The sequence below is a fragment of the Haliaeetus albicilla genome, chromosome 26, assembly GCF_947461875.1.
Source record: "Haliaeetus albicilla chromosome 26, bHalAlb1.1, whole genome shotgun sequence".
NCBI classification, from domain to species: domain Eukaryota; kingdom Metazoa; phylum Chordata; class Aves; order Accipitriformes; family Accipitridae; genus Haliaeetus; species Haliaeetus albicilla.
The window spans coordinates 13,016,057-13,034,829 of record NC_091508.1 but is presented as its reverse complement, the minus strand read 5'-3'; the positions used below and the strand labels follow the sequence as shown (position 1 = coordinate 13,034,829).

Here is an 18,773-nt window from a genome sequence, read left to right as displayed (position 1 = left end):
TTATTCTCAGCTCAATTTGGTGTCATTTAACATTAACTTATGTTTAAAATCTCTCACCTATTTTTCTGTCTGTGTGACTGAATTTCTCCCAGAGCCAATTTCGATTATTTTTAAGAGACTTTAGGTGCTCAGAACCCTTGTCTTAAGTCCATTAAGTTTCTCTTGACTGCACTTCCCTTTCCCATGTTATTCTGTCTGTCTCCAGAAAGAGAAGGAGCCAAGCTTGTCATTGAGCTGTGTTATTTCTGAACTCTGCTTCTTGTCTGCAGTCTATCACATTTTACATGTCACGTTCAGTCCCTGCATTTCAGGGTAGATTTTTCCCTAGGAAATGAGAATAGTCCCATTTTCAGAAGTGGTCAGGTACTCAGCAGGTTCTATTGTGTCCACCCACCATTAGCTGAGCACAACTGAAAACTTGCTTCTGAAATATCCATGGCAATAATTTTTCTGTGTTTTATTACAACTTTTTTGTGTCTTATTACTTCTTTTATTCTGTGGTGGTTTGGAGCTATGCATACAGCAAATAATTTGCCAGGGTCAACGTTTATTTTAATCGATGATTCTTTTGCATCTCTGCAGTCTTTTGTCACTTTTCCAGTTGTCCTTGACTTTGGGGAAAAAAAATAATTATTATCTATGTTAATTAGCAAAAAATCCTTTCCAGCTCTAACAGGAGCCTATCATCAAGATAGGCTGATTTGCAGGCATTTGGGCTGTCCAACAATTCCCTTATCTGACCTTCACCAGCAATTATTTTTGCAAGGTCTTTTTTTTCTCCCTGCATGAGGTGCTCAAACTTATCCAAGTATTTTTTGTCTGGTTGTTCTCGCCTGGTGTTAATATTCTGGCAGCACCAGACAGACGTGGTCTTTTGCTGGGCACTATACTAACAGAGCACAAGAGACCAGAAACCCATGAAGGACTTTGAATAAATGTTGAGGCAGCGATGAAGAACAGACACAGACAGATGAAGTAGCTTGTCCAGGGCCCCTCTGGTCTTCCTGATACTGTGAGGGCTTGCCAGGTTCCTTTTGGTTCTTGAAAGAAGAAACTAAAGAAAGGTTATTAAATCTGTATAACTGTCTTGAACAAAAAACCACGGAAGTTCAATCCCTGATACGGAAAACTGTTGAAGATTCATAATTGCAATAAAACTGTCTGATTGAATTTGGATTTTCATTGTTTCAGTGCTGCAGTGAGCTCGGTGCTCCTTATTTTAGCAGCAAAATCCACTCCAGTGGATTGCCCAGTGAATTAGAAAGACCCGAAAGATGATACTTATTACACCTGAATGTGTGTTTCTCTTGGCAGTTTAGGCACTTTCATAATTTTCCTTCCCTGTTATGTTGGTGGTCAGCAATTTTCTGATTGTTGGTTTAAAGCTGACAGCTCAAAGAGAGCCTGAGATATTTGTGAAGTGTGATGGTCGGGAATGTGGTCATTTGTGTCATTTGCCTTCCCTTGGGCTGCCTTCCTCCCTCCCTCCCTTCCCATTTCTTCATCTCTGTGGATGAGCTCAGGTGGAGCTGGCTGCCTCTGGCTCTCTTTCTGCAGCTGGTTCACAGAGGTGAGGTTGGCTCCAGGCTGTCTTTCTTTCAAACCAGGGAAGTTTCACATCCCTAGCATATGATTTTGGCAACCAATCTGTGCTCCGCAGTCTGCTGGCGTAGGTGTGAGTATCCCACCCAGACACAGCTCTGCTCTGTGCTCTCTCCCCTCCAGCCAGCTGGTGCAAAGGGCCACCATCCCCTGGTCATGCCAAGTCTGACCCGTGCCCAGTGCTGTCTCTCATCCTTCCACAGGGAAAGTCAGAGAAAGGGAAAGCCAGCCAAGAGCAGGCAGCTCTGTTTGCAGGACCTGCTCTTTGAGCATCTTACTGGAGCCAAAGCAAAAGATGGTGCAGCAGGACCTGGCCCGTGCCAACACCAGGGCCTTGCAGTGGCTGTTGCAGTGCATCTGTCACGTCATCCCTCTTCCCTTTCAGCTGCAGACTTGCATCAGCCCAGCTTGAAGGCGTTGGCTCCCTTCTTGGCTGGCCATAGGACTGTGGGTTTATCTCTTACCTGCGTCATCTCTTTTGCCTTATTAGCTGTGCAGCCGCCCTGTTAACAGCAGTTATAAAGACAGCAAGCAGAGGGCATCGGCTGACCCATGTGAGGACAAAACTTAGGGGCCCTGCCTGACAGTCGTGTTGGTAGGGACTGGGCTCTCCTGTGCTGCCACAGCCCTTGCTATGCGCCAGCCCCTCTGTGTGTCACAGAGGAAGGAACTGTCCCCAGAAGAATGAGGCAAGTGTGCTCGAGGTCACTGGATGGAGCTGAACACAGAACCGAGCTCTGCTGCAGTCAAGCTGTGTCTGGACTTATTGATCTTAAAGGTCTTTTCCAACCTAAACAATTCTGTGATTCTGTGGTGCTCTTGCTCCAGGTCCTTTTCTCCTATCAATGCCACTCAGAGCATCCTTCCAGCCTCACTGAGCATCCTCTGTCCTTTCATCAGAGGGAAGGGTAAATAGGAGCCCTTCTCTGGCTTCTCATTATTGCCAGCATTATTTTGTATAGCTCCATCAAGCTCCCCACACATTATCTCTTCTCTAATTTTAACAGACCTAATCTTTTTGATCTGTCCTTTCACAGGCACCTTCATCTGCTCTAATCATTTTTGCTTTCCTTCTCTAGAACTCTTCTCTCTGTGTCTTCTTGCTGGGCAGGCAGAGATGTAACCAGGAGATGCACTCACAGAGAGGTCACGCATTCACTTGGATATTGCCATTACACTAGTTTTAGAGCTATTCTATATGGTTTTTACCACAGTTTCCCATCACATGTTTTTATTGCAGGCTTACTTGATCATTCTCACAGCTGCACCCTCAGCAAAGTGGTCCATGAGTTGTTGATTATAGACTTTTGCCTGTGTCCTCTCTGGTCATTCAAGAGGCATCAGTTGCATCTCGGCCAGTGGCAAAGTCCTGCCTGGTTCTTCAAAGCACCTTTACCAGCCCCTTCTGCCACCTTTCTGCCACCTATAGTCTGAACTAACCCAAATAGTTGAGTGTTGCTGGTAGATCTTGACTCCCTCCTGGCCTCACCCTCACACTGCTGCTGCAGGCATCTTAGGATTTTCTCCCCCACCTTCTGGATGTTCAATAACCCTCAGATTCTCCTATTTCTTTGCATTTCTTTATTGCTTCTCAGGGAGATCCTGTGCCATCTCTCCCTCTGCATCCATTTTTGCAAGGCCAGAGGAGCACACAGGTCTCCATGGCCCTGCAGTGGACAGGGAGTGAAGCTGCTGTGCCTCCTTGGCATTGGAAACTCTGCCTCTGTAATCCCTTAAATAGCCCGAGCAATACCTGTTTGCACAAGTGCCATGCAGTGGATTTGGGGAATTTCTTCTGCCCTCCTCTGGAAAGCAGGCTGGAGCAAGTGAAGTGCTCCTGGCGCTTTGTGCTGCTCTGAGGCCATGCCACCTCTCTGCATCATGGTGGCCACCCACCAGTCCAGGACAGTCCTGGGGCTTCCTGCCACCCCACAGCAGCTGCCTGACCCTGTAGCCATGTGGGTAGTCAGATGAGAGAGCTGAACCAGCTGAAAGCTGACCCTGCAAGAAGCAGCTGTGAGTTTCACTCAGATTCATTAACTGAGCCAGGTCACTACTGTGGGACAAGTGAAGGGAGGGATGCTTGTGAGTGCTGAGCTGGATGAGAAGAGCCAGAGCCTCCCTCTTGGAAACAGCCTTGTGTTGATCAGCTAATGCTTTGACAGTCTTCACCTGCATGAAGGGGAGTCCCCAGTGCTCTGCAGCCTCTCTGTGCGGATCATGGGTCTAAGAATTTCTCCAGGCTTCTGCGTCCTGGCTTGGATTTGCAGTGGGGCCGGAGTGCCTGGTGCCTGGCACCACTTGGGAGTGCAGGTCCAGGGCCCCTGTAAATGGCACCTGGAATTTTCTTTTAGACTTATTTCAAAACAAAACAAAATGCAATAGGTAATTAAACTGCTGCAGTCTCCCTTTGAAGGCTGGGAGGAGCGTAATTCAAGGTAATGGTGTTTTTCTTTGCTTTTAAGCCAACTTTGCTCTATAGCAGTCTGTCTGTGAGGTGCCCTCATGCCACAGGAATATAAAAAACCTGGCAGAAATGGGATGCTGAGACCACAGCACTGCAGAGTATGAGAGGGGCCCACGGGGCTGGACTGCGGCGTCTGCTTTGATGGTAGCTCCCAGCCTAAAACCCTCTGTCTGAAATGGTCAGTCATGCTGCTGTTGAGGCGCTGGCTTATGCTCCCAGTTGTACCGTGCACCCTTCGCTGGTTACACTGCAGCTGAGACAGCTTCTCACCACTGGGTAACTGTCCCTGAATGTGGCTGCTGGCAGAGTCAGACTCTGCTCACTAAACACCCTCACCCAAGCAGGACTCTCAGGACTGGGATTAGCATCAGTTTCAGATAGACAGAGGCAGATCAGTGGCTCTTGAGATGAGGACAGAGCCAGGGTCCTGCTGCCCCTGTTGCCTCTGATAGAGCTGGGCTAAGCTGTGTTCACTTCTGCCACCCAGGGACTCTCCACCAGCTCACTCTTCTCCTTCACTCTACTTGATTCTCATAAAGATCACTTCTCAGGTGGTCTGAACAGTGTCTGTCACACCACAGACCTCAAGACAGCCAGGGTTGTGATCAGGGGTCTCTTCTGGCCCAAGCAGCAGGAATTCTGTCTTTTCTTCCCCATTCTTGTGCTCGCTCTGCTGAGGATGTCCTCACAGGGATGCTGGGAGAAGCCACGGTCGGGTTTTATCAACGCTGTATATGACACTGTGGTATGGCCACTCTGCCCTCGGTTCGCACTAGCTTCACTGGATGCACTAGTGGAAGGGAAACATTGTCCCAGGAAGACAAAGTGAGAGCAGTGGATGCCTTGACAGGGGTCCTGTTAGCCTTGAAGCCTCAGTGGTTGTAGGATCGACCATCTGGATGCCACAGGCATAGCAGCACAGGCTAGCAGAAATCAAGTGGGAGTGTGCAGGGACGTTGCCCATATGTGTGGCTGTCCTGCTGTCACAGGTCCCGACCTTCTTCCATCTCAGCTGGCAGCACTGTGCCTGGAGAGTAGCTGATGCAAGCTCTGGCCCTGTGCTCTTGTGAGCTTCAGCACGGCTGTAGCATAAAACAGAGGCAAAGTCCAAGTGCAGGGGCTGTACTGCAGTTTCAGGATCAGCTGCTGCCTCCTCGGACCAGCAACTGGCTTCCCTTCCTTGCTGGAGCAGTCGACAGATGTCTCACGCTTTATGCTGAGATGAGCATTGGTGGTGGTACTCCTGATGTCTGCTTTCACCCCAGCAAAGTTCTGGGTAGCACTGGGGGAAACTTGGGTGTCAGCAGAGTCACAGCCCACCACACAAACTTGGCAATGGTTAATCATAGCTTCTCACTGGAGTAAGAGTCTGGAGAATTAATGCCAGTCCTCTGAGGCTTCCTTAACCCGGTGACAGAATGAGATGGGCTGAACTGAAAGGATCATATTGACTTTCCATGTTGTTATCTTAAATTTAGAAATTCTCCCCCCTCCCTCTTTTCTCCTCTTCTCCTTCAACATGGAGGTGAGTTATTTAAAGGAACGTCTCATTCTGCTTGCATTGCAGCATAAACAAACTAAGACTGTGTTTTGACAGAGCTGAACAGAAGCCTATGGTTAAGCAAAGATATGAATGAGCAGTTTCAAAGACGTGGCTTATCAGAAAAAAGGTGAATTGTAATATGGGAGTGAGGAGGAGTGACACTGAATGCCCTAGAAGCAAAGAGAAAGAGGACCTGGGATGAAGGGGGAAATGCCAGACCAGTGCTGTGTCTTGAACATGGCCGGGCTGTCAGGGAAGCTCCTGATTACAGCAAAGGCCCTGGCCACAAAATGAAAGCTCTCGGGAGCAGCAGGGGAGGAAAGAGAAGGAGAGGAGAGATGAAATCTAGCTGACTCAGGTCCTACAGTTTACAGAGCGTTGGAGACTGTGGTGAGACACTCGAGTTGAACCCTCCCTGCTGCACGCAGAGATCTGAGGTTTGGGGTTTCTGCAGATGGTTCCTGGCCTCCCAGATCAGTGGGAGGGATTGGGGCTGGAGGTCTTGATATTCTTTGGGGGCTGTTTTAACCAAGTTGGTCTGCGGATCTAGTTAATGGAGGAGACTGGGCAGATTAGTCTGAGTTGGGATCCTAATCAGGCTCCTTTAGGCTTCACAGCCAGGTCCTGACCTGGCTGTCAGCTTGAGTGCTTGGTGTCCAGCCACCAGCACTTGGCCCCTCTCCCTCATTTTTCTTGGTCCCTCCAGCTGCCATGTCCCTAGTTTTGTGGTGGGTTAGACTGAGTAGCTCCTCCCTGGTGGGAGAGGAAGGCATATTCCTAACAGGAAAGCCCCTAGGGCCTGCCAGGCTCACCCCATCCTGACTCTGCAGGTAGGAGACCAGATCCTGGAGGTGAACGGCAGGAGCTTCCTCAGCATCCCCCATGACGAGGCGGTGAAGCTGCTCAAGTCTTCCCGCCACCTCATCATGACGGTGAAGGACATCGGGAGGCTGCCCCATGCCCGCACCACTGTGGACGAGACCAGGTGGATAGCAAGCTCCCAGATCGGAGAGACCCTTGTCAACTCAGCAGGGTATGTGCTTGGTACACCCCGTACAAGCTTGCTGTGTAGGTCTGTCAACTCAGAGCTCCTTTAGGGTGCACACAGTCACCCAGGGTGGGTGTGGAGCCCCAGCACATAAAATGGCGGCAGCCTGATGCACTGCAATGTGCACGGGCAACCTGTTGATGGGAGCACCCCCGGTGCGCAGGTGTGTGGCCCCCATATCCAGTGCTTAGAAGACAGCATCTCTGACCTGTAAGATGGATCAGGTCTGAACAACATGCTGCTGCCCCTTCCGTGTTCTCTCACGTTAGAAGCTTTTAGCTTACAGGCACAGAGAGGAGAGTACACAACAGATCTTGTGCCAGGCCTCAGGTGATGAGTGATGGGCATATGGCACCGGGTGCTCACTGATCTTCTCCCTCCTCGCAGGGCAGTGGGAGACCGTGCTGCGGAGGCGACAGCCAGGGTAAGAGATATCAGGCCTTCCTGATGCCTTGTGAAAAAATCACCATTGTTGTCTCTTATTTTCCATGGGAGGGAGGGCTTTGTGCTCCTGATTATAAAAGGGATGCTAGTTTTATGAGGACTCTAGCCTTTCTCCTCCCCACCTCATGTTGTCAGCTGTGTTTCTACAAACAGTGACATAATGTGTACCCCCTCTCCTGTGCTGCTGGTGAGTTAGTTCTGCAGCACATCTGGTGCCTCCTACCCTGGGAGCGATCACATTAATGGGCAAGGGGCAATGATCACACACAGGCAAGGACTGTGGGGACCTCCTCTACCCTGCAGAGGAGACCATGATGTCTTCCACATGGTGGCTGTCTCTGGGTCCTGACAGTTCCTGGGATCTTTCCCACCCCAAAGCAGAGCTGAGCCAGCCCTCTCCAGCACACCAGCCAGTGGCAGGGCTGCAGCAGTGGCAGGGACTTACCCAGTGCTGTGACTGGAGCTCTGTGCTAGCATGTCTTGTCCAAACACCTCTTTGCAAAGCACATTTCTTTTAAATGGAAATGAAGCAGCAAGGTTTCGCAGGTGGCTCTCACTGATAACAGCTTTGTGCTGTTAGCTGGCAAGACATGCTCCCCAGCCTCAACTCTTGTCAGTGTCTCTGGGATAGTCAGGGTCTTGTCTGGCTCCATATCCCTGCGCTGACTGTGCCAACGCTGCCTGGGAGGGGAACAGCAAGGACCTCCTCTTAGAAATCCCTCTCAAAGAAAGCCTTTCATCTGCAGCCAGACATGTCTCTCCCTGGGACTTCTTTGGTTGCCAGTGGCTCTTTCTTCACCAGGGTCTGCTTCAAGCTTGCAGCGGTGGCAGATCTGCCTTTTACACAAGATGGGAAGCTTGCCTCTCTCGTGTGGCCCCAGTTCCCCCAGGTCTGCCAGGAAAGAACACAGGCTGCTGTTAAATCAATAGTTGGTCAAGGGACAGCATCCATGCTTGCTGAACAGAGCTGGGAAGCCGTTTTGTTTATTCAACTGGTGCTGCATAAACTCATGGCTCTGGAGTTACCCAGACAAGTAGTGACACTAAGTGAGCAGCCGTGCTGGTGAATCCTTGGGGGTACCTGTCTCCAGTCATTCTTGGCATCCCCCTTCCAGTCCCCCTTTCCAGCTTTGCCACAGGTAGTTGGGTGAGAGCAGTGATCTGAAACGCAGGCAGCTTGGGCTGGTGGGCAGAGCCCAGAGCAAGAGGACAGTTCTCGGTCCTGCCTATGCTGCCCAGCTGTCTCAGCAGAGAGACAGCTGCCTTCCTTTCAGCAGCTGATTTCTTGGCACCCCAGGCCAAAGCCTATCTCCTGTCTTCTGCAGCCTGTGTTTTACCGGGGCCTGGCCGGCTCCCAGGTAACGCTGAGCAGCATGGTGAACCAGACCCGAGTCATGCTGGAGGAACAGGCACGGCACCTACTGAATGAACAGGAGCGGGCGACCATGGGGTATTACCTTGATGAGTATAAGGAAGGCAACATCTCCGTGGATGCTCTGGTCATGGCGCTCTTCGAGCTACTCAACACACATGCTAAGGTGAGGCCCACACCAGGATCCGGGCCAGTTTCTTGTACCCAGTGGACTGAGCAGAGCCATTGTCACAGTGTGGCTCGGTGCCTCCAAGGTTATCTGCTCAGGGTCAAGGGTGAGGGTATGAAAGCAAAATCCAGTTGTGGGATATTGTGGGGGATACAGGCTGGTGTTCAGTGGCAGAGGAGGTTCTGGTAAAGTTTAGGACCAAACCTCCTCGTGTGTTACCTGCCAGTACATCTCATTGCCATTGTTGAACAGTGTGGGAGGATGGGTCTTCACCTACCCAGGAATATGGTCGTGCTCCAACCTCTCTTTGGTTGTCTGTCTGCCTGGCCCAGTTCTCACTGCTTTCAGAGGTGCGGGGTGTGATCTCCCCGCAAGACCTCGACCGCTTCGACAGCCTGGTGCTGAAGAGAGAGATTGAGTCCATGAAGGCACGTCAGCCCTCGGGGCCCAGCATCGGCACCGACTCCTACTCTATGATGTCCTACAGCGACACCGTCTCTTCCTCCAGCAGCCACTTCACTGCCACAACTGTCAGCTCAGCGCGGGTAAGTCCCTCCTGGCTGTTCCTGTTTCTTTCAACACCTGCTCCTGGCAGGCCTACCACAAACTCATTTCCCTGGAGTGCTATAAAGGCATTTTACCCCGCAGGAAACCCTGTTCAGTCTGCTTCCCCGATGGATTCCCCCAAAGCTTTTTTTTCCCTTGCAGGCAGGGTGCAATAGTGTGATTTGTAGGAGCAATGAGGTGATACAGTGACACGTGCTTGGTATCTCTGTGCCCCCGAGACTGAGATGCTATTGTCCTCTGCATGGGGGCTGGGCCTGGTGCTAAGTGTCACTTCGTCCCCAGCAAGGGAGGAACTCTGCCTCCCTTCCAGGACCTCCACTGTGCAGCGTCAGCTGCATCCACACAGAAATCTCTGCGACTTGTCACTGCCACACCATGCCTGCCGCTATTCACCAGCTATGGCTGTCGCTTTTAAATCACGTCCTTAAAGACACTAGCTGCCTGCTCCCTGTCCCAGCGGGGACTGCAGCAGCCAGGCCAGCTGCATCCTGTCCCAGCCCCTGCCCACTCTCCAGCATTAAGCGGCAGCGCTCCCACGTCGCTCTGCCAAGCCTTCATTGCAGGCACCATCTAATTAAGTTATCGTAATCACCTCAGAGTGTGCAGGCACACAGCCCCCAAATTAATTTCCTAGCCATAAAATGCCTTTCATCATAAATGCATTAGCAACCTTGGAAATTAAAACCTTCATGAAAAGAGCAGATGACAATGGGCTTTCTGCTAGTTCAACAGCAAGCAAACCAGCCCACAGCCAGGACCTGTGGGATTGTGCTGTGAAGGGCCCAGGCAACACAGCCAGCAGGGGGGAGAGGCGGGGGGCTTTCCTGGGACTGTGCCTGCCTACGCAGTTTGGTCCTGCCTATGCAGTTTGGTCCAGCTTCCCAAGAGGCCTCAGAGAGTTTCAGAGTATGAGCTGTGTTTTTGTCCTGTTGACTTCACAAATACCCATAGGAAAGCCATCTGCTCTGTTCAGGATGGATTACGGTGAGATCCTTTCTGGATCAGGATAAACAAAGCGAGTTTTGCTCTGCTCTCTGAAGGCCTGCTGGGAACATCTTTCCAAAGTATCAGAGGGCTCACACAGGTCTGCCAGGACTTGGGGGCTAAGCGTGACACCCTGTTCCCATGCTATCTCCGTGCCTGGGGCTGTACCACTTGCTTTGGGTGCACTGTGCTCTCCATCCTGCTGCATGACACCATGTGCCAAGCGTGGCTGCTTGGCCTGGTGTGTGAGCGATGGCCCAGCCCCAGCTGGCACACAAGCCCTGAGGCTGGGGAGGGAGGCCGGGGTGCTGTTCTGGCACAGAGAAGAGAGTGGGCACCACTGTTTTAAGAGCTTTCTTCAAGAACATGTGTCCGTTGGTCACACTGCAGGTCCTCCCTGGCAGCGTGGCACCTCTTTCCATGGGCGTAAGAACATACACCCCTCTGAGCTCTGCCTCGGGTGTTGGGAGCACTAATACTTGAGATGGTTGTCACCACTGCTTGCTGAAACAACTGCCAAGCCAAGAGCAGCAGCTCGTGTGGATGGGTGCTTATCTTGGCTAGCAGGAGAGAGAGAAGAGGGGCAGGGCTCCCAAATAGTTTCCTCTGCCCTCTTCTGCCCTAAGCCCCTGCTGCTGTTGCCCTCCCCAGCACCTCTCGCAGGAGGGGCTCATTTCAGCCTTCACATTCAGTGCTGGATGCAGCTGGATGTGGATTCTGCAGGGTGGGTTTGGGGGGAGGAGGGATGCATTGTGCTGGGATTTGCTTGTCTCACTCATTTGTTCTGCATCCTCCCTGATGTTATGTTTTCGCTTTTATGCTTGTTTTAATCTGCTTTTCCCCTCGCACGTCCCCAGGAGCGGCTCTTGTGGCTAATAGACCTGATGGAGGTAGGGGCTGTCAGCGAGACGGGGAGCTCGAGTACTGCGGTTGCCATAGTAGATGGGTTGAGAGTGCGTGTGAATGTGCGTCGGGCGGGAGGCGGGGTACAGGCCGTCCAGGGGCCAGCATGCGGCTCAGCCACGTGAACAGCCGCCTCGTTTCACCAGTCTCTGCCTTTTCTTCCTGTGGCTCTGCTGAGCCATTCCAGAGTTCCTTTCCCCAGCTCAGCAGCACGGCTGCAGGCCTTGGTGCTGCAGTGCAGAAAAGACTCAGCCTGGAACCAAACCCAGCTGGTACCAGTGTCCTGCTTGCACTAAAGCCCCGAGTGCCAGTGACAGCTCAGGGCTGGGGTTTTAGAAGGACCAGCAGCCTTGAAGCCCGATGGACCCCATACTGCCCTTCCTGCCTTGTTGCTTGCTCTACCTGCTGCTGTGCTGTCTTGCTGGATGGGCACCCTGACTAAATACCAGTAGGCTGGTCACATCCCATCATGCATCCTTAGGGATGGGGGAGAACTTTCCTTACGGGCTTTGCGTCTGCAAAAATCTGTGCTCCAGCGCAGGAGGGGTCAGTGTAGTCGCGTTGTGCATGTTCAGCCTTGGAGAAATCCTCACACAGACTTTAGAAAGGCTAGACATGGATGTGGGGAGAGCCTCAGAAATCCCATTGTTATGACAGAGCTCTAGGTTGGGAGGAAGCTGAGAAGAGCTGCAGGCTTGTCCCTGGCAGCGCAGCTCTGTGGTGTGGAGTCCATTCCCTCCTCCTTGTCTGGGAGGAAATCACGGGCATCAGTGGGTTAAGCACACACAGCAAGTGGTGGAGCTGAGAGCTGCTAGTACTGCTTTGGGAGAGAGGACTTCTGGTAGCTGTGAACCCAGCCCAAAAGCCACATCCCTCTGGGAATGGCACTGATCTGGAAGAGGATAGCTGTACTGTTCCCAGACTGAGTTTATCGCAGGCACCCTGACCTGTTGGATGCGTATTTCTTTGGCTTCATGACCAAAGGCAGTGACGCTAGACCAGGACCCCTGTCCCATCAGTTCTCCAGGGGTCAGCCAAAAATAACCAGTGTGAGGCTGATCAGCACCTGCCATGCGAAAAGTGATTCCATTATGGGATGCTTGAAGGATACTCAGAGATGAGACAAAGCCGTGTTTGATGGTGCTACCCACAGATAATGTGTGTCTGCCAATCTAAGTGTCACTATCACCTCCTGTAAATCTTGGATCTCAAGGTGAGTCCTGCAAAGCAGAGGTTAATTGTAGACTGCAATAATTGGATGCAACTTGTCTGATCAGAGCAAGATGAATTTCTAATTGCTTACAAGCGAGGCAGTCCAGCATTTCCTTTGTCCCTGCCTCCTGCCCCAGCCCTCATTGTTAGGATTAAGGAACTGAAATCCCCATTGATTTAGTTTTTCTTCTCCACTGCCTCCTAGCAAAGAGGCTGTCATCCAAAGGTGCCTTATTCTCCCAGGGCCTGATTCAACAGGCGCTGACTTGCTCCCACCTCCCTGAAGCTTGCAGCATTGGGCCCAGTGCAGCGACCCAGTTGAGTTGCTAGCCCGTCTGTCTTTGGTCTCTGTTTCACAAGAAGTATAAGTAAGGAGAAGATGGCACTGAGCTGTTCCTCTCTCTGGAAAGTGAATCTCAAGCACAAGAGCCCACAGGCTCTGTGGCAGCTGACAGATGATCTCTGTGTCCCCAGAGGGAGAGCAGAATGAGAGCAGAGAAACGGGACATCTTCCTCACCTATGTCCTCCATTACAGAGCTTCTCCAGCTTCCAGCTGTCCTCTGACCTCCTCCAGGACAGGCACAGACATTTCATATGGAGGGTTCCCATGTGCTTGGCATGATCCTTTCAGGCGATGAGGATAGAGACAGAGTGAAGTCACCATGTGGGTCATTGAATCACCCTCAGAGCCTCCGAAGTCAGAGAGGTCTGTGCTCAGGCTGGGGCAGAGCCAGGGGCTCTGGGGCTCCTCCAGCCTTGTGGGTGCATTCTGGGGTGGGAGAGGGAAGGGGAGAGGAGGAAAGCTGGGTTTATTCTCAGACTGGTGCCATCGTTCAAAATTTAAACCCTGCGGGACTCGGGCTGAGTAGCTTTGCAAAGCTCTCATTAGCAGTAACTGGAAAATAAGGGACTCATTTGGAGCTGTGAGGTTAATTAAAGGTTGGGTTGTATTCCCCAGGGAGGTGGCAGTTTCTCCACCACTTAATCTGCAAATGGAAACTGGCTGCTTGTCTGAAAGATGCTCTCCAGCTCCATCGCTCCAGCCGTGGACCCCATGCAGGATAGGAAGGACAAAAGTTTTCCAGCTGTACCTTGCAGAGGGGCTGGAAGGGCCTTGCCTGGCCTCCAGTTTCTATAAATAACTAGAAAATAGATGGAGCAAAGGAGCAGAGAGTCAGTAGGAGGTAGCAGCCTCCTCAATAAATACTCATTTTTCAGAGCAGTGGCACGTGGCTTCGATGGGTCTTTCAAGGGAAATCCAGGAAAGCACAGTCTTAAAATAGCCAATTGCTGAAAGCAAATGTGCTCAGCTTAAAAGCCATTACATTTTATAGCCCAGAGCAATTTCTATTTAATTGCTTTTGCCCCAAAAGTACTAAGCTGGGGAAAGGCAAATCTCCTGCTTGCACACTTCAGCAGAAAAAAGTGCCCTGAAGAAGATGAGCAGTATTAGTATCCCTGGCTGTTCAGGGAGAGCAGAGCCGGGGCAGCAGGATTAGGGCCATCTCTCTGGGCTGGCGGGGAGGTCACAGGGTGCAGCTGGCCTCTGTTTGCCAGAAGGATTCATGTCTGAGTGCAGACTGGTCCTAGCTATCTGGCTGGGACTGGGACACGACATGTGGTGTGCTCTGGGTTGGGCTTGATGTCATGGTGATGGGCACAGAGTTCAGTGGCAGGACTGGGGGAAATGGCACTGGCAGATTTTAGCGGGGCATCAGGCAGACTCTCCTCTTTTTAGCAGCTATGTGACTATGACTATTTGATGGCAGTCTGCTCCTGGTCGTATTGCAATGATCTGGTCCTCATGCATTTGCCAAGAGCTCAGTGAACCCCTGGAGGCACGTTGAGGCTGGCAGAGGCAGGGCTGGAGAGGGAAGGGTTAGGGACACAGCTGAGATCCTCTCAAATGCGGCCAGGCTGGTGCTGAAATGCCACCATCTCCACCTTGGCTCCTTTCCTTGTGCATGCAGCCATTTGGCTGGATTAAAGGCTCTGGGCAGCATCTGGAGGGGAGCTGGAGCAGGGGGAAGGTGATACTCGGGCAGCTTTCTGCAGAACAGCTTTCTCATTAGAGGAAACGACTGCAAAAGGAGGGAGCTCTGTGGTGAGTACACTGGTGCAGTTTGGTGCAGTTTACCCAGTGCTGCCTTTTGTCCAGCTGAGCATTTCTGCTCCTTGGTGTCATGCAGGGACACGACGGCACTCGAGCTTTTGAACCCATTGGTACTTCAATTAAATCTGAAGACCTATTGCTAAGGCATGCACAGCACAGAGAAGTTCATGATCATTTTAATCAATATGAAGGCAGGTCGCTTTTGAAATAGCCCTACCTGTGTCTTCCTCCAGCCTCAGACATACAGTATCCCCCCATCCTTCATGCCAGCGCTTGGATTTGCACGGTCCTGTGGTGTGTCAGGACTAGCTGAAGCCTGATCTTTCTGTTGTTGCTGCCATGTGTTTCAGCCAAATCTGTCTTCTGCCCTAGCTTGGCCGCATGGTCAGTAACTCAAGAAGGGGTAGGGGATGTTTCTTTTTCAACAGCCACCTGCCTTTACATGAATTAATTGATGAAGAAATCAACCTTCATCAGAGGAAGGAGTTATTTCCCAAGCTAATACTTTACCTGTCACTCTAAACGAGCCATTTCTTTTAGTTCTCATTTTCCAGGATTCCTTCTGAAGCCACAGAGATAAAAGCACTTTCCATCAATGTTTTTGCTGCTTCTCTAATGCTTTTAATTGTCTCCCATGTCTATTTTGGGACACTAACATCTTACAGGCACAGCAGCAGCCTCCAGCAGATGGGGGAAATGCAGATGCACACCAGCATTTCAACTAATCAGTTGTTTACCCTGCAATAAATAACACACAGTTAAACACAAACTGTACCCTGCCCATTCCAGCACAAATGAACAAACATCCCTGTGAACGTGACAGAAACAAAGTACACTGTTTCTGAGCAGCAGCAGCACCTCTCCAGATCAGGAGTTACTGTGGGAAGGGGTTGCTGAGTCTGATTTTGCTCTTACAGGGCCTTGTAGGGGAACCAGACGGAGCTGGGGCTGTGCACCACTGGCAGAGCATCCCCCAGGAGAGTACCTGGTGCCTGCCTGGGGCAAAGCCAGCAGCAGAACCATGGCTCTGGGCTAGACTCAGGACCAGCTGGGTTCAGGCCCGTCCAGTGCCAGGCCAGGCATGGCTTGCCAGGGCAGAGCTCCACACCCAGCCTCCACTGCACACCCCCAGTTCTGCCATCCCTGCTGTTAGCCAGGGTGCCTGTTTGCTCTGCTTGACTGTATCCGTGTCCTCTCCTTGGGTCCATCCCAATTGACAGCTCCCCCTGCGCAGACAGACTGACAGATTCCCAAAGCCCTTCTTGATTTCTGGAGCTGTGATGTGTTCAGAGCTGTGTTGTGACATTTTCTAATGACATTTTGACTCATAAAGGGAAGGCAGTGGCAGTGGCTTCTATTTGCATCTGAGACCAACTGCTCTGGTTTGCAAGAAGGGGAAGTTTTAAACTTTTTCATTGCCCTTCTCCCAGAAAAGATCCAAGTGTTGAACCTGCAACCCTCAGAGCTGGTTCCTCCCTCCCTCCAAGTTAAACAGCAGGAAGTGAGATTTGAGTTAAGAGGAGCATGCTCCTCTGCTACAGAGGAAATTGCCCTGGTAGGTCAGGTTCACAGCATGCTTTGAGCATGCTTCTTGGCTTGGGAGAGTCGGTTTCCCAAGTTGCTTTGCTCACACGTGAGAGTCTCTAGGGAACTTCCCAGGAAACCAAAACCTTTGGGTGAAAGACTGGCCTTGCGGGGGGTGGGGGGCAATGCTCTGTATCACTCTGCATGTTCCCTGTCATGCTGGTACTGTGGTGGTTGCTCCTTGCTGCTGTGACCTGGTTTTCTCTCCTTCTTTGCCCTATCAGAACACGTCAGAATTGGAGGAAGGTGGAGACAGCCACCAAAGTAGTGTCAACACCCTGCCGGACATCTCCCTGGTAAGACACTGGACCATGCTGCTGCGCCTCGGTGGGGAGCTGGAGGCAAAGTGATGATACCAAGTTTTGCCTCAACTTCCGTAGCTCTTTGCTACATCACCTGCCCATGCAGTCACTGAAGCGAATTAATCGGACCAGCTGGGAAGAAGGATTCTGGCTGTCTGAATAGGAGTAACATCTGTGCAAACCAGAGCAAAAGTTGGGTAGTTTATCCTCTAATTGTCCTCATTTGTGAGTCATATTCTTATTGCCAGTAAGGTCAGAAAGGCGTTTCTATGAAAATCGGCTTGTCTTGCCATGGTCACTGTGAGAAGGCAGATGCAGGTGACTGTGAGCCTGGGGAAGTTCTCGCAGCTGGGCATGGTGTCTAAAGGCTTCTGTTCTTGGTCTGGCAGGATGATATTTCCTCCTTCCCAGATGAACCACCCAACTTCAAGCCTCCGCCTCCTCCTTCAGCCCCTCAGATGCTGGACCCCTCTGCTGCCCAGCACAGGAACCCAGGGAAAGACAAGCCCAAGCGCCCTTCCTCTGAGTCGTCTCAGTCAGGCCTTTTCTTCGTGGCCCCCCGAAACCCCAGTCCCCCTCCTGGCCACCCCGAGAAGGACACGGTCAGCATAACCTCCACTGCTACCACATCCACCGAGGAGTCTGCCCCGAGCGCTATCTATGCTACCATTTCCCCGGCCCTGCACAGCTCCAGGAGGCAAATGGATGCCCAGCTCTCCTTGGTCAGCCAACACCCCATCGGTCCCTTCCCCAGGGTCCAGTCCCCAACGAGGCTGAAGAGCCCACCCCCAGATGGCCCTGCAGCCGGTGGGCTTCAGAGCCCCCCTTCCCCGTCCCCTCCTCCTCCCCCACCCCACCCGGCACCCCCTCCACCGGACAAGGGCAGCCCGCAGGCCTTGGCCAACCAGCATTTCATCATGGTGGAGGTGCACCAACCCAACAGCGAGCCCGATGTCAACGAAGTGAGGCCCTTGCCCCAGGCCAGAGGTGGGTGTCACGTTATCAGCCGTGGGGTGAAAAAAACCCTCTCTGGGGTGTTCCGAGAGAGAGAAACGGGCAAAGAGACAGATCTCAAGGGCAGGAACCGGAGGAATTGGAAGAGGGCTGCAGGTCCCTGCCTGAGCAGCAGGCTTGGTTGCAGGGCTTCCCCCTTCCAGGTGGGGATGTGGGCTGGCAGCGCCTGCCAGGGAGGGGCTGCAAGGGCAAATGTTGTGATTTCGGTTCAAACTCCAGGTCAGTAGGGTAGGGTAAAAGCCACAGAGCGTGCATTCGTGTGGCGACGTTTGGTAGCTGTGTGTTGGCTTGCTTTTTTTCCAAGGTGAATTTTCAATTGCAGAAAACAGTTTGACAGCATCATGGCAAAAAAAGTGAAAATCCAGGAAACGCATAAAGCCCTCCACAGTGTTATCAGCAGTAGCGGTGTTAATCTCTGAGACAGGGCAGCCAGCTCCCCATCGGCATTCAGCATGCTCTTAAAAGCTTCCCTGGGTTTCCAGTGCAATTCAGGCTGACCTTTGCTTAAAGACCAAGCTCTGTTAGGCAGTTGATTGCGACTTCTCTCTTGTGTGGTCTTTGCTGTATTAGTTAATAAAATCTGCTTCAAGTGGAGTTTTAAAAGAAAAAAAGAAATTCTGGGATTTTCACATTAACTTCAGATTGGGGGAAAAAAGAATTTTGATGGTGGCCACACAGAGCTTGGGGGTCAGATTTATCCTGAGCATATCCCGGGAAAAAGGAGTGGAAGCAAGGGAGGAGCGTGCTGGGCTCCACAGGTCCCTCGGCAAATGGCTCTGGTCCAGCGGGAGTGGGAAGGGTGGTCCTGGAGCCCTGAGGGTGCCCAGGAGGGTGGGCTCTGCTTTCGGCTGAGACCCACTGGGACTGGGGGTACCCACAGCATCCCCGAGCCCCTGTGAGCCCCCTTCGAAATCCCCTGTTTGCGTCCAGGCTCCGTGGGACCCCGTGTGAGTGGCATTGTCGCCCTCCTGTGGCACCGTCCTCCCACTGCAATTAGTTCATTAATCTCAGGGTAATGAGTGAGGGGCTGGAGGGCCTGCCTCTGACACTGAACGGAGGCCGGATCCTGCCCGAGGGGTGTCAGCAGTGTGACCCCAAGTCCCAGAGCCGATTTCCTGGAGCTTCAGCCCTCTGCAGGTACTGTCATACCCTTGATCCTGACACTCACTTCCGGGGCAGAGTCTCGATCTGCACTCAGAGTCTTCATCCTTGAAGTGGAGAAGGCTCCTGCCTGGTAGCTCTTTGCTCAGGTCTGTCCCATCTCCTCCCAGACCCTGGTGTTGAGCATGGGCTGGCTCAAACTGGCCTCCAGCAGGATCCCTGAACTTGTTGCCCTCTTCCTCCATCCCAGTTCGGGATCTGGGTTGGAAGCTGGACCTGGGTTTGAGGCCACTTGTTCCTGTGCACAGCTCTGCTCTTCAGCGGGGGTCCACCTGGGAAACCCCCTC

General features: G+C 52.0%; 1 protein-coding gene across 2 annotated transcripts in view; it reads left to right on the top strand.

Annotated features, from left to right (window-relative positions):
- The window catches only part of WHRN (whirlin), a 57,716-nt gene that overhangs the window by 36,322 nt on the left and 2,621 nt on the right, over window positions 1–18,773 (top strand). Inside the window, exons 4-10 of one of the 2 annotated variants that reach the window (XM_069772097.1) lie at window positions 6,443–6,645; window positions 7,048–7,084; window positions 8,430–8,642; window positions 8,978–9,190; window positions 11,054–11,086; window positions 16,234–16,305; window positions 16,701–17,298. In XM_069772097.1, the coding sequence (XP_069628198.1) occupies window positions 6,443–6,645; window positions 7,048–7,084; window positions 8,430–8,642; window positions 8,978–9,190; window positions 11,054–11,086; window positions 16,234–16,305; window positions 16,701–17,298 (1,369 nt within the window). The remainder of the gene's footprint in view (window positions 1–6,442; window positions 6,646–7,047; window positions 7,085–8,429; window positions 8,643–8,977; window positions 9,191–11,053; window positions 11,087–16,233; window positions 16,306–16,700; window positions 17,299–18,773) is intronic. The other variant, XM_069772098.1, reaches the window with a different exon arrangement.